Source organism: Etheostoma cragini, chromosome 6 (assembly GCF_013103735.1).
Source record: "Etheostoma cragini isolate CJK2018 chromosome 6, CSU_Ecrag_1.0, whole genome shotgun sequence".
NCBI lineage: Eukaryota > Metazoa > Chordata > Actinopteri > Perciformes > Percidae > Etheostoma > Etheostoma cragini.
Window position 1 is genome coordinate 14,887,106 of NC_048412.1, and position 14,128 is coordinate 14,901,233.

The following is a 14,128-nucleotide window of genomic DNA, read 5'->3' on the forward strand; positions in this document are numbered from 1 at the left end:
CAAGATATAGAAGCCGAATGTCTCTCTAAATCTGAGACCACCATCAAAACGCCGGAGGCAGGCATGTGGTGACAAGAAAACATATCTGAAAAGCTACTGTGCAAAGGCGCAGAATAATGACAAATTAAACCGTTTAGTCCTATTCAAACCTTTCTATATTTGCAGATTCAATATAACAGGGAACAGGTCGTGGAACAGAACAGGGGAGGTCTCCATAGGTGAAGATGAAGGATGGGAGCAGCTAAGAGGTCAAGACCTCCTCCCAGTGTTAATGGAGATATGCCAATACCCCATCACCATCTTGTCGACAACAATGCACCCCGATTCTATTCAATTGTAAAAGTGAATGTGAGAGGAGAGTAGTTTGTAGGATTATTTGGCAACTCAGAAGTCCACACTCTAATTTCTTTACAAAGTTTGATATAGAATTAGCCTTTTTAAAGGATAAGGCTGCCATAAATCGTATTTTACAAATCCCATGAAAAGCCCAAATCCAGAAATGCGTTCATCTCCATCCCTCTCTCAACATTGTCCTACTTCCCCACCCTGTCTGTAGCTGCCAGCCTCAATTGATAATCCTGAAAATGCTAATCTGCATTAGTGGGATTGACTCAAAGTAAACAATACTGCTCAAATGTGATGAAGGACCAAGTCAGTTTTTTTTTTTTTTAAGTTTTTGGACAATAATGAAAAAAATAACGTATATAAGGCTTTCCCTGCACATTCAATACTTGGGATTGGGAGTGTTGAGGATTATAAAAAATACATAATATGATATCAGCCTTATCCTTTAGGTGTTTTTCAGTCAGTCATTATTAAGCATGTCTGCCTGTGTTTGCATCCCAAATGTGAACAAACCTATAACAACATAAGAAGAAGATAATGACACAGATCTAGTTGTAGTGTTCATTCATTTGACAGAAAAAGGACTTCAATCAAGAGGATTTCACTCCCATGTTTTGAATTCTGGTGGTTGGGGCCACCCTTTTGTTTACATTTTGGATCACACAGTGTGCTTTTCACCTCCCTACTAGCTAAAGAAGCCTCAAACAAACCCAGTAGACACAATTGTGGACAAAAGCATAGCAGGTAGAGTTGCGCGACAACCCCCCTTCTAATTTGGATCTCTGACAAATAGGCTTTTATCCTGCATGCACAAAGGCTGTGCAATTGTTCCGGCTGGCTCAGTGCCAGCAACAGACTGTTACTCTTAGTGACAATCAGGCAGCCGGGGGTCTGACACAGAGGGAAAAGCCTATCAGCACAGAGGGCAGATAATACTGCTGCCACTCCATAAACAAGCAGAATAACCGCAGAACTGCCCCGGACATACATCTTTCCTGCCCCAACCAGTCAGTGGGAGACTGTACTGACATGCACACCAGCAGATTACATGGCAGGGGAAATCTGTCTATGCTATCTATTTTTGAAATATAATATCCATCAGCAAGCGGAGGAGACACAGGAGCAACATCTGTCAACATGGACCTTTGCTGGTGAGATGAGATGGCATACAGGAACTTAATCCACTGTGATGCTGTTGAGGGAAATGGGCAACCAGAGCCATTTTGTCACAAAAGTCTGCTTTCTCTCTGCTTGGCTGCAACAGTATCCCTGGGCTTAACCAAAACCTGGAGCTACATAGGCCAACGTGCTCATTATCAAATTAAACAAATGTGCATGGAATATATAAGTGAGGTTTTCAGAACCCCTAACCAATTAAATTGGCTACATGTTGGGATATAATATCTACTAGATTCCCTAGTCCTTATGATCATTCCTCTGTGCCAGAAAATTCTGGTTTCTTCCAGTAGTGGTGCTGTTTAATCAACTTAAGCCACGCTCCTATTAAATCTGATTCATCATGTGCGACATAATGCTTCTGAAATTCCTTTGTTGCTACAATTTGAATAACAAGGACTATTCTTATTAATCTAAAAAGCATTGATGTGTTATTCATCATTTTCACTTTGCCTATCCAATGTTGCAAACAGGAATGCAGCTGTGAGAAGGCAACAACTTTACCTGCCAATTCAATACCCACATTATTTTCTTCTCTATTTTTCTCCATTCTCCCGTCTCTGCTCTGCTGTACCTCATAAGAGGTTATGAGGTTATACCCTCATAAAGCTCTCTCTTAATCCCAATATCCATAGCAGCAGCAACTGGATCAGTGGATACCTGCCAGTCCATGCTCTCTGGCTTTATCTAAGGGAGCATTACTGGCACTGTTTATAAAACAACACAAAATGTGTACCCAAAGAAGGTGTACACATTCTTGGAACACATAAAGCCAGTTCCCCTCCTCGAAGATGAATTAATGCCAGACAAGAAGACCCCACGGAGGTCTACTGACTCAGCACTTTCTTGGTGAACACCCCTGCTTGAGACACTCCTGCATCAGTGTCTGCAGAGGGACCCACAGAGCCTGAGCAAGTCATGGGGGTTAAGGAGGCTGAAGGATCAGACAGAGAGACAGGGCTCATTTCCATCAGACGAGGCTGCTTTACTGACCATTGACCAAGTCTCACACACTCAAGACGCACAACCACATACGCTCTGAACAATCCCCAAGCTGTTCTGTTCTGTTAATAATACCTGCTCTGCAAACGCAGAACGGGCAACTGGTGTTTTATGTTGCTCCCTGAAGTTTAAGCTGCACTGTGTATGTAAATCTTGTGTACTGTGAGTGTCTACTAAACAATGTCCAAATGGGTCAGAAGAATATGAAATTTTTTGAAGCGGAGCTGTCCTATGAGAGATGAGAGGAGATGATCAGAAACTCTGAAGAGTTGAGGCAGGAACATTTGGATTTTAATATGCTCAACATCTAACTGGTTGTCGAATGCATCAAGAACACTCAATAAAACCAAGAAAGGCATATTCAGCACAAAACTGTTGGCCTTCAGATGCTTCACATGAACCAGGGTAGGGGTAGGGAAATGCTAAGAAGTGTTTTCTCCCTTGCTGTCTGCCAGCTACACATTTCACACACTGAATCAATTATGCAATCAATAACAACGCTTCATGTCCTCTTCTTAAGACAAACTAGGGAATATGTCATTGAGGACTTACAACTTTATTGATCATCAGCCATTTAATATTACAAATTTGAGCAAAAACAACGTCAAGCCCAACAAAAAACTCAACACATGAGTTCAATGCAACATTTTTTTTCAACAACATTAGACCCTAGGAACAGGATCTCACTTTTCAATCCATGTAATCCACAAAAATATTCAAGGGCTATAAATGTATGTAAGCACATGTCAGGCCATCTGATACTAACTTTGTCCCCCATAGCCTACTCCACCTCGGCTCAGGACTACAAAAACAGGAAATTGTGTGTATGGGGTCAATCAATCCATTACAGCTAGAAAACTAAATTACACACTGACTACCTTAAACTGTGAAGATCTTTCTGAGCACATGTCTGGGCTATATGGTCAGTTTATAACTGAGTGAGACTGCATTAGAGATGCGACAGGGTATTTATGACTCACAATTGCCTATAGCTGAGCTTCAAACACGGTGTGGAAGTGATTATGTCCCTTAAGCTCCCGTGACATGGATATCTCCTGGCACTGCAGCGCTCTGTCAGAGGATCATACTTTAATCTGTTTGTAAAGACACTAGGTATGACACAGGCGCCTCAGGAATGTAACGTGTCAGTAATATCAATTACAGATGGATTTAAAGGCCAATGATCAGGAAGGTTAAGGAACCCAGGCAGTATGTACTATTCTCTTTCCAAAGGTGGGTTGCTAGGCTTAATGCAATAAAAAAAAATGAAAACAACATTTTGCTTGTTAAGTGCTGTTAATGCAACTGTGTTGTTTTGACATCAACTTGTACGTTCTTTTCTGTATGTAATAGGAGGGTAAGGGAAAGAAATGAAATGGAAACAAGTAAAGGTGAAATGTCTCTTCAGACCATTTATTAGCTCAATAATCATCAAATCAACAACACCGCAGCAGTGGGGGACGTAATCCTGGGCACATCAGCACCATAAAAAGCCAGCGAGCAGAACTGCCTTATTTTTACAAAATAATTGGCTAACCACCTTCACCCCCAGCCTCCTCAGACAACACTGTGTGGGTTTAATGACACACATCCATTCCAGCCTGTGCCAGCTGGCAAGACCCGGGCCCTGGCAGGCTTGGTCTTCTACAAGAGAAGAAGTGGACCACTTTAACCTCACAGCTCTCAATAGCCTCCCATAAGCTCCTAACAATTTCAGATGGAACTGGGAAAGAACGGGACTCTCAACGTCCAATAGAAACACCAAGCCAGAGAGCAGCTTATGAATTCCAAGTTAGACAAATAAACCCATACATGTTTGTGGTTCAGTCGACCAGCAGCTCTCATGCCAACCTTTGGTTTGTGATCATCTAAAAGTGGGCGGCACATGAATAATATATCAACATACTCCACAGTACGTGAAAAAACATATGGAGTCAATAATGTAACTGGCCAAAGAACGTGTATGAGACAGAAATGAAACACAATTTTAAACCTTTCTCTTCGTCATCCAGGTCTAAGAGTTATGTTGAAACAAAGCCCAATTTAACTACATATTACAGGGAAACAATGCAACTAAATTAGAAGCTGAGAGTTGTGTTTTGGGGGTTGTGCAATTGTATTTATCAACTTCTAATGAGGGCAATGAGGTGACATTCAATAGAGATGAGGGTGATTACTCATGAGCCTCGTCTACACCTCATAATTGGTTTAGATGACATCACTGCTGCCACTGGGCCAGAGAGGCCAGGTATTTTAAGGGACATGAATGGATGAATGCCATGGAAACTCTGACATTTAGTCTCTTAAAAAAGGGCACTAATGCCACCACAAAATTGATCCAATATTTCAAAGGCCAAAATCAGCATCACACATGTATAAAGATAAGATTTTCTTAGATCTTTCAATAGAACAAATATTATGAATAATAAATAACATTTCCTAAGCCAATGAGATTGTTGAGATAATTAGTGACTGATTCTGAGAGGAATTAGTGCAGCTAGCTATTAATACTGGTATTCAATTTTAAACTTATTTTTCCTCTCGAATATAAAAGTGCTGAAAGACTTCTGAAACTGAAAGTCCCTCAGGTGAGGTAAAGCTGTCCCCCTCTGCTCTCTGACAAACCCAAGCACCTCCTGAGAGCAGCTCCATAAGCTGAGGCCCGGAAAAGGGATTATTTGAATTCATCCTGGAACAAAATAGGTATCATTATGATTCAAATCACTGTAATAGAATCCAATTAGGCAAAGGAATATAACAAGCAGAATAAGAATACTTATTAAATAATAATAATCTTAAATAATAATCTTTTCCCTCTTATCTCGGCTACATTTTTTTGTCTCTCTCTCAAAAAACAGTAATCACTTTTACTGATTATGTTGTTAAAAAAATAGATTCTTGTACTCAACACTTCAAGTCAGTAACTCTTGAATAAAACATATAATATAATAACAATAATAATTTTTTCTCTGGTATATAATAGCTAAATAGGCCACAAGAACGTGAACAATCTATACTTGGACAATCAGAGCCTAGCAAGTAAACTTACAGTATTAACCTGCCTTTGCCAGTCGCTCTTGTGTTTTTAATCTGAATCTTTTGAAGTGCAAAAAAATAAATGACTAACTTTGTTGCAGTGATAGAGAATGTTTTTTTTCTTCATTTTAGCACATTGTGTACTTTTTTTGCTTTTGGAGTTTGGTGCTAGTGAAGGAAAAGCTAAGATAGGGGCAGAGTTTTCTTTATCTTACCCTCCTTCCTCCTGAAATCCCTCCAGTTCATCTCTCTGCTCTGCCAGGGTCGACTCCAGGTCCAGGTAGCTGCCATTGTGGGACAGCTGAAGTGCACAGTCATCAGGCTGGACAGGAAGAAGACACAGTTAAACCTTGATTTGTCTTCAACTCTCTAAAAGTCATGCCATGTACATTTTACATATGTAAAGAACATTAAGTAACATTAAAGTAAATTTAGGAGTATACTGTCAGTTGAGGCTGCTGTACCAAATATTGTTCCAAACCCTTCTCAGAACCAGTGTAGGAAAAAAAAACATTTAGGGGGCAAAAAGTTGCAGTTTTTATGTGAAATCAACCCAGATTAAAATGCATATTACCACGTTTATAAATCGGTTTAAAAAAAGCATACTATTGCTATTATGAGTGCAGTTATATGCAACAGTGCTTTATATATATATTTGCCCATTAATCACATTTTCTACGGGCATTTTGAGATTTATTGGGGCATTTTTTGTATGCCCCCCCCCCGACACTGCTCAGAACCCACACATTACTTCAGCTAAACAAGTTCAAAACAATTGGAGACTCAGTAACTTGTTACAACCATGACCATGTATGGTATCAAAATTAGGCAAAGTCAACCTTTCCAAAGCTGTGAGGGAGAAAATCTATCTACAGAAGTTTAACAGTTTTTTTTTTAAAATTTATTTATTTTACTGGCATAGAGCTCTGGAGAGGTTGGTTTGAAGAAGGATCTATTTGACAAATGTCTATGTTTCAAGCAAAATAGAAGTTCATAACCACATGCATATTAATCACAATGTGGTACGACTTTTATTCTTTAAATCACAACATCAGTTACAACAACACAACTGCTTATGTTAGTTATGGTGGTATTATAAAAAACCATAACAACTTTGTTCTGTTTAATAGGTCAATGGGCAAATGCATAGTGCATGACGTTTATGTCTAGTCTCCTGTGGATCATAGAAAGTTATTTTATCAGCTCCTGCATTCAACAATGACAAGCATGGCAAGGTTGGAGAGAAGTCCTACAGATTTGGCAGTCTGGTTGGCTCTCCCTGTGTAATAAGTGATAAACTATCATCACACAAGATGATTTTGCAGAGGAGGTAGGATTTGTCTGGTCTTGAATAGTTGTCAACAGCTGACTGTGGTCAAGGAGATGAGGAATGAGTCTGTGTCTGTTCACTTGTCTGGTTGAACTCCAAATTGGAGATATTAACCTATTTATATTCAAGGTCTGACAGCTCCACGGGACAGCAGCTCCAGCAGTGAAGCAGAGGACAGAAAAACAAATACCATTACTGGAGGGCAAACAGATGACTTAAGAAAAGAGATTGGCACCACTCTGCTCGATCAACAGCCAGGGTATCTAAAACAACCGTATACTGTATCAGTCTGGTTCAATTTATGTTTATGAAGTAATTTGCAAGGGAGCAGTTCAAACAATGTCTTCCAGCTGTTAATTGGTTTCGTGTTTTTAGACAATAAATGTACCGTGGAAACAACTGTGTGATTTGACCAAAGGTGTCCATCTTAACTTTTTTCATCACAGAGTAATGGCACACTGAATGTAGACTAGTGTACAGTCCATAAATATACTGAACTCAGTACATTTGTCTTCTCTTGTTAGCTCACATTGAGGGCTTTGTAAGCTGGCAAAGGCTATGATACAAATGTGTATTTACACATCCCAAATAAACAGCCTGCGAGATTCTTTTCTCTTACAAGCAGAGTAAAGCAGGTAAACATGTATATGTATATGTATATGTAACATGTAAAACCATGTGTTTTAATAATCAGACTGGCTATTGCAAGGTCTGATGCCATTCAATTCCTTCCCACATATGACAGTAACTTAATTAAACGTGAAGGAGAAAGGCCGGGAAAGACATTATGTGTCTGATGGCTTTGATCTCTTCAGCCACTCTGTTTGCATTACTGCACTGCAGCGCTCAAGGACTGTGTCATATTTGAGAAGTGAAACAAAACATGTGGTTGTTTTTGGATAATTCTCACTCTTCCTCCAACTCTCTCCCTCTCCTTGACTCTGAGCTGTCTTGTTTGCTTCCCATGTAGGTCAGACCAAATGATTATTGGTACTATAACAGTCATAGAGATGCACAATGCTGACGCAGTAAACACTGAAAACTTTAATTGATTAATAGATCCTAATTGTACCTAGGGCAAGTGATTAAGCCTCAGTAAGTTTCTTGCTGATGTTCTTACAGTACGTAAGACAGAAAGAGCGACAGGTAGGCAAACAAAGCTATTCTGTACACAGGCAGAAGAGGGAAGGAACTGCTTCTCCAGATTACAGGACCGATTCTGGATGGACAGGAAATCTAGGTATTAGGGTCAAAATCAGGCCCACATAGGCATACAAATATGCCTGTGGACAGAAAAATTAAAAAAATGAGTGTGACAATAATATTAAAGATGCATCATGAAGGAGAAGACACACTATTTCAAATAGGCTAACCAGTGGCTGGGAACTACATAATGTGTTAGACACTGAGCAACACAAAGGAAAACATGTTTGTATTCTGGGGTTAATTAATTTATTCATTAATTAATTTGTCACTTGCTTGTGTCACATATTTGATGTACGGCACCTGCCAGTGATTTCTTACCAACGTGAACATCTGGAACCATTTTCATTTGAAGAGGTCTGAAATTTCTAGTCACTATTCTTTAGTTTCTCATCAAGGTGTTCTCCATCACTGCTAATTCTAACTCAGTTCTTCTTTTGGTTCCTTAAAATAAAGCGTTGCAAGCTGAAAAACATATCACTTACAATACTGAGAAAAATACCAAATATTTTGCAAGCGTAAGAGCTTTTGTGAATTGGGTACACATACTCTAACATCAATCAGATTTATTATTACAGTATTTTCTTTTTACTTTTTGTACATGTACCAGTTATTTAAATTATACTTTAGATAATCCACAAGTACTGTGGATTGGTGAAAGAGTAAACAAATGTTGGTTCTCTTTCAGCTTCACACTCTGTAACATAACCTGAAATAGGCAAAACATTGGGCTGAATTTGCAACCGTAACCAGTAATTAGCTGTGGAACCAAGAAATGTGATTTCCCCACAGTAGGTTTTGACTCGCAGAAAGAAAGCGGAGAAGCCAACGTGAACTATGCAACTGTGCCATTAATCAGTCCCCATCTGTATATCCTTCTGCTCATCCATGAATTCACATATCCATCCTTAAACTGGTGTCACTTTAGGATTTCATTATATAATCGACCCGGATTACTGATAACAAGTGTTGCCATGTATAACCGCGCCAGGTTGATGCACATAAATGGCCCTTAATCCAGGAACAGTACTACCAGATTATCAGTAGCAGTGACTTCCTTAGCTGTCCCCCGCCCAGGACTTGAACCCATGGGGGCCGTGATGACCAAGTCCAGAAAAGTTACCACAAGTGCTCTGCTCTCACACTGAGGTCTGGCCTCTCCCTTCAACCACCATACTGTGGCCACTGACCAGGGAGGCAGTTAAAGCACAAAGAACTAAAAATAAAACACCATGCAATTTCCAATTTAAACCTTGTATCTCACTCCAAATTTCTTTGGAATGAGATAACAAATATTGTGTGGAAGTGGAACATTAGAAACTAAATAGCCTAAAATAGTATTTTACATAACTGTGCAAATGCTAACCCGGTGGGAGCCAACCTTACACATCTTTGTCTTTAAACTACACAGTACTCTAAATCAAATGAGAGGAATAGAGTAAGCCACTCTAAAAGCTTAGTTTGTTTGAAGGTGAGGATGGTATTTGTGGTCTTTCTCCAAAGGCAAGTTATTTAAAACTCATTAAAACACACTTGATACTTGAAAGAGAAACCACAACAGTAATCTTACATTTCTGTCAAGCATGCAAGGATGAGTCTGTCCACGGATGCTGCATTCTTCTGAAAAGAGCCCTCTGCTGAGACAACCCTCCAAAAATGCAGAGACCAGCAAAACCTCAACTCTGCATAACAATGTGTAAAAGAATTCAAAGGAGCTCTGACAGGCATGAAGGAGGAACCTGTATTTTACAGCATTTAACATAACTTCTCATTATAGGACTCTGTAATTTCTTAAGGGGAAAAAACGCCCCCAAAATTGAAATTGGTAAAGTGAGAGTCCATTCTCCAAGACATTTTCCACACATTTTCCATCCCTTGAATACTGCTTTGCAATCCGATGCCATGTCTCAAGGCCACCAAGCCGCAAACTACAAAACATTGACAGAGAATAAAAAACATGTGAAGGACTACTGATCAATCGATTTACAATGACATTACCAGCATATTTGGAGTAACTCCAGCAAATTCTGAACAGCCTCCCCCCTACCCCATTTGTCACCTGACACGGCAAATGCATTATTCATGTAGAATAAAAATGCTGAGTCAGGTAATGACTAGTCATACTGTCCATCTACATAAATAACAGAAAAGCTTGTTTTATAAATGAGATGCTACAGTTATACATGGATGAATATAAGGATGAATATTGGTTTCTTTATCACAAACGCCAAATTACAACTGTGACATTTCATCTATAACTCTTGAGAGTACTCAACAGTGATACTGAAATACATTGCATACTGCAATTTAATGCATGGTGGCATGCCATTTTTCAAAAGGCCTCAGGGTGAAAAACTGACAAAGTGTGTCTGCTGCCCTGACAACAAGCATTTACAATTTAAACCTCAAACCAGTTACTGGTAATGGATGTTTGACTTATAGCATCATAGCCTACAGTGCCACCTCATGTACAAAACCAATACACACACAAACACACACACACACACACACGTATAAACAACAACCGCAAACACACGTACAGATCCCGCCTCTTGAGACTACAGACTGAAACTGACAGGAACAGCCTAGGGACAGCATATGCTTGCTGTTTTGACTCCCTCAGCACCATGTGTTAGCAGCGTGCTATTTATACCAGATTGACCTGCTACATTGAGACGCAGCTCAAAGACAACAGATTTGCTGCCAATGGCTTTCAAAGGGTTGCATCAAAGTCACTTCTTCAAACTTTTGAGGGTGTGAGTCCGAGAGCTGTGGTGACAGTCTTGTCATTCACCTGACTGTTATTTTTTAGCACAAAGGTTGCTCCTTCAAGTCACTGCTTACCACAAATGCCCATATAACCGAATCTCCCTAACCAGGCGCTGCAGAGCCTACCGCGGGTACTCCCTCTCTGTCTAGTTTGCGGTCCAGCTGGCCTACTGCTAAACTGAGACCAGTCAACTGTGCAAAGTACATCAGCTCTTTGTTTGTTTTTTTAATTCTGCCCGCTTCCCTCTCCTCTCTTAAACAGTGGAAAGCGTTCCCATCCCATCCTGCTGGTCAGACTGAGTGGGCTGCAGAATGAGAGCCAGGCTTGTGGTGATCCACAGCATCCTGAGGATTCCGTGACTTATCTTACCAGCTCTACTCAAACAAGATGGAGTACCATTGATCTGACAGCATGAAGGAAGACCCTAATTAACTTTCTATTTACGCAACTTCCCAACCAGAATAAGATGACTACTCAATAAAAGACTCAACCTCAGATGCTACGGCCCCTTTGCTTTGTTTAAATTTGAAGGTTGGTAGATGAGGCCTTTAGAAAATGTGTTTTGATGCACATAATCTCATCAGAAGGCAGAAACAGTCATTTTTCAACAGATATATCATTCAGTGGCCTCAAAAAGAAAAAGAAACTGGATAATGGGATTCAGGTTTACGTTATTTGTCACTGGCTTTCTTTAGGAAACTTAGACAAGGCAATTCGCACCATACCAAAAGGAAGCACTCAGTTATTTTGAGTTGGTCAAAACTGTCTGTGCGGTTCTGGATTTTTGCCATTTAGGCCAACTTTAGCAAGCAAAATAATCCGAAGTTGAGTTGAGATCAGATGGTTGCAAATTTAATTCCCCAGATCTAGGACATAAGGGGTGGAGAATTACCCTATGGAGCTTCCATCCCTCATCAACTGACCAACTGGGCATTTGACCCCCATAACTCCGTTTGGGACTGTGTGAAGTGACAATAGTAGAAGTGCTTTCCTACATGGACTTTAAGCTTGCCCATTCATGGTTGGCACAGACAAATGCAAAGTTGTCTTTTTGAATTTTCATCTTAAGACAAGAAGCAGCCAACTGAAAGTTGAGGGAAGAGTAATAGTAAACAAACAACCTTTGTTGATAAATTGAGTATATCACATTTGCATTACTCTTTTCCTTTGTTTCTTTTTTCACATGTTTTTGTGAACGATCTCCCTAAGTCTAGCTAACGAATAACACAAGAAACGGGTCAAAGTGATGGGATTAGTGTTGTGGTTGAGGTAAACATTAACAGATCCCTGCCCCTCAGCAAAATAACGGGTGTCTTCATCATTTCAACATCACCTTATGGAAAATTTAGTATATTCCATAATGGGAATATATAGGCATATATCTTACTGACACTGCATGTTGATGCTCCATCAGCAAGCTGCTTCAATTCATCAGCTCTATGATGGTCCATTAGGTTTGTTTGGTAGTAACCCCATCAACATGTCCAAGCTAATTATTAATTGAGGATTCTGTGGGTGTTAACTTTGCACTGAGCTCATTTAAAGAGACATGAACAAAAGCAAAACCAAGATATTAATAAGTATACTGCATAGCCTACCTTTTGCGGGGCTGCAAGCAGCCTGTGGACTCCAGCAATCTGATTTATCAGAGGAATATCTTCCCTGAAAGTGTACAGAGGTGGCCTGGTGGGCTCGGGGAAATTGGTGCTGTTAAATGGATCAGTATCATCTAAGAACTGTACCCGGCATATGAACGTAGCCATGATGCATCCATGCAAGGCGATTTAGATAATGAAAATATTGGATGCGACACCACAGCCTCTGACAGACAGGCGGGGAGCGAACTACCGGCAGGTCTTCTGCAGTAGCAAAATCCTGCACCCTCTGTTATCCTTGGACCTTCTCCATTCGCGTCACGCAGCGCAGAGGACTCAGGACAACGAACACAACAGTCCAGAAGTAAATATCCAAGGTACCTCGTTGAGAGATACGGTTTGTCAGTGCGGTGTGGAAATATGCGGGGCGGCAGTATCCATGGGCACAGCGGGCTTCAGAGGTGCGGACGGGACTGCTACACTTGGCGCCTGGTCTGGGAGAGCGATGGGAAGCGGCTCCGTCCTCAAGTATAAACTCTGCCAGGGGACACGGCAGCCAGACCCAAGCCGGACTACTCAGCTCATATTACAGGCGCAATGGCGGCCTCCAGTGGCATATATGATGAAACTCCACATGAAATGCAGTTTCCTGATCACCTGGTGGTGCTGAATTAAAAGCTAAACTGAGTCGATAAAGACGAGTCTGGCGAAGTTATCTGGTGATTAGGTGTTGTAGGAGGGAGTGGAGGAGGCATACAATGCTGCTTGAATAATACATCTACATTATACAATTTTGTTATACTGTATGAAATCATTTTTAGTGCATATTTAGGGGTCCAAGACCAAGGGGCTGGGAACAGCAGTAGCAAAATTGTTAAAATAATATTTATAGAATAAACATTGCGCATATTACGCACAAACACATTTGTGTAGGTATGAAAACACCAACTTTGCCATATCTTGGCCAAAATAAATGCGTCGAAGCCAAATTTTAGATTCCTTGGTATGATCATACCAAGGAATCTAAAGTTTGGCTTTGCCCCTAACAGAGGGGTAATGATTGGTTGAAGTGGGCGTGGTCTGTTCACTGAATCATGCTGAGTCACCTGATATAGACCACACCCATTTCCGCTCAAAGTTTTTTTTTTTCTTACACTATCTTGCTAAGCGGAACCAACTTTTTCAAACTTGCAACAGGTCTGCACAAAACCTGGCATGTAGCATCACCAGACGGCCACGACAAAAAGATTTTTGCTACGTTAAAGTATGCATTTTTGACGACCAAACAAATTTACTCTAGCAAGCTACCAAACACATATCATAACGTGTCTCGGCCAAATTAAATGTTATCAGCAAAAGACTTGAAAGCAGTGTTTTCCATCCATCCGCAATCCTCTGTACCAAATTAGGCAAAGATTGGCCATGAGGGGTTGCTATAATGTTTGTTTGTTTTTTCTAAAAACTTACAAGTGCAATATCTCTGTCACAGTAAATGCTATCAACACCAAACCTGTGATGATTGTTTGGCAGGCCGCTCGGAGACTCTTTACCAAATTTGGTAAAATTAGGCCATTAGGGGGCACTATAATCAACGTAGACCATTTTGGACAATTTTCTCCATTCTATGGTCGAGTGCATCGTATATACAGCACTTCTTATTCATAACTTTGT

The 14,128-nt window shown here is 40.4% G+C and overlaps 1 protein-coding gene across 5 annotated transcripts in view; it reads right to left on the minus strand.

Annotated features, from left to right (window-relative positions):
- fhod3b (formin homology 2 domain containing 3b) overlaps positions 1-12,991 on the minus strand; it is a 92,377-nt gene extending 79,386 nt beyond the window's left edge. For 2 of the 5 annotated variants that reach the window (XM_034875472.1, XM_034875471.1), the window contains exons 1-2: positions 12,461-12,991; positions 5,775-5,881 (exon numbers count right to left, since the gene is read on the minus strand). In XM_034875472.1, coding sequence (XP_034731363.1) covers positions 5,775-5,881; positions 12,461-12,625 — 272 coding nt within the window. In that variant the 5' untranslated portion in view covers positions 12,626-12,991. The remainder of the gene's footprint in view (positions 1-5,774; positions 5,882-12,460) is intronic. The other 3 variants (XM_034875475.1, XM_034875474.1, XM_034875473.1) reach the window with 2 other exon arrangements.
- Between the last annotated feature and the right edge of the window lie 1,137 nt (positions 12,992-14,128).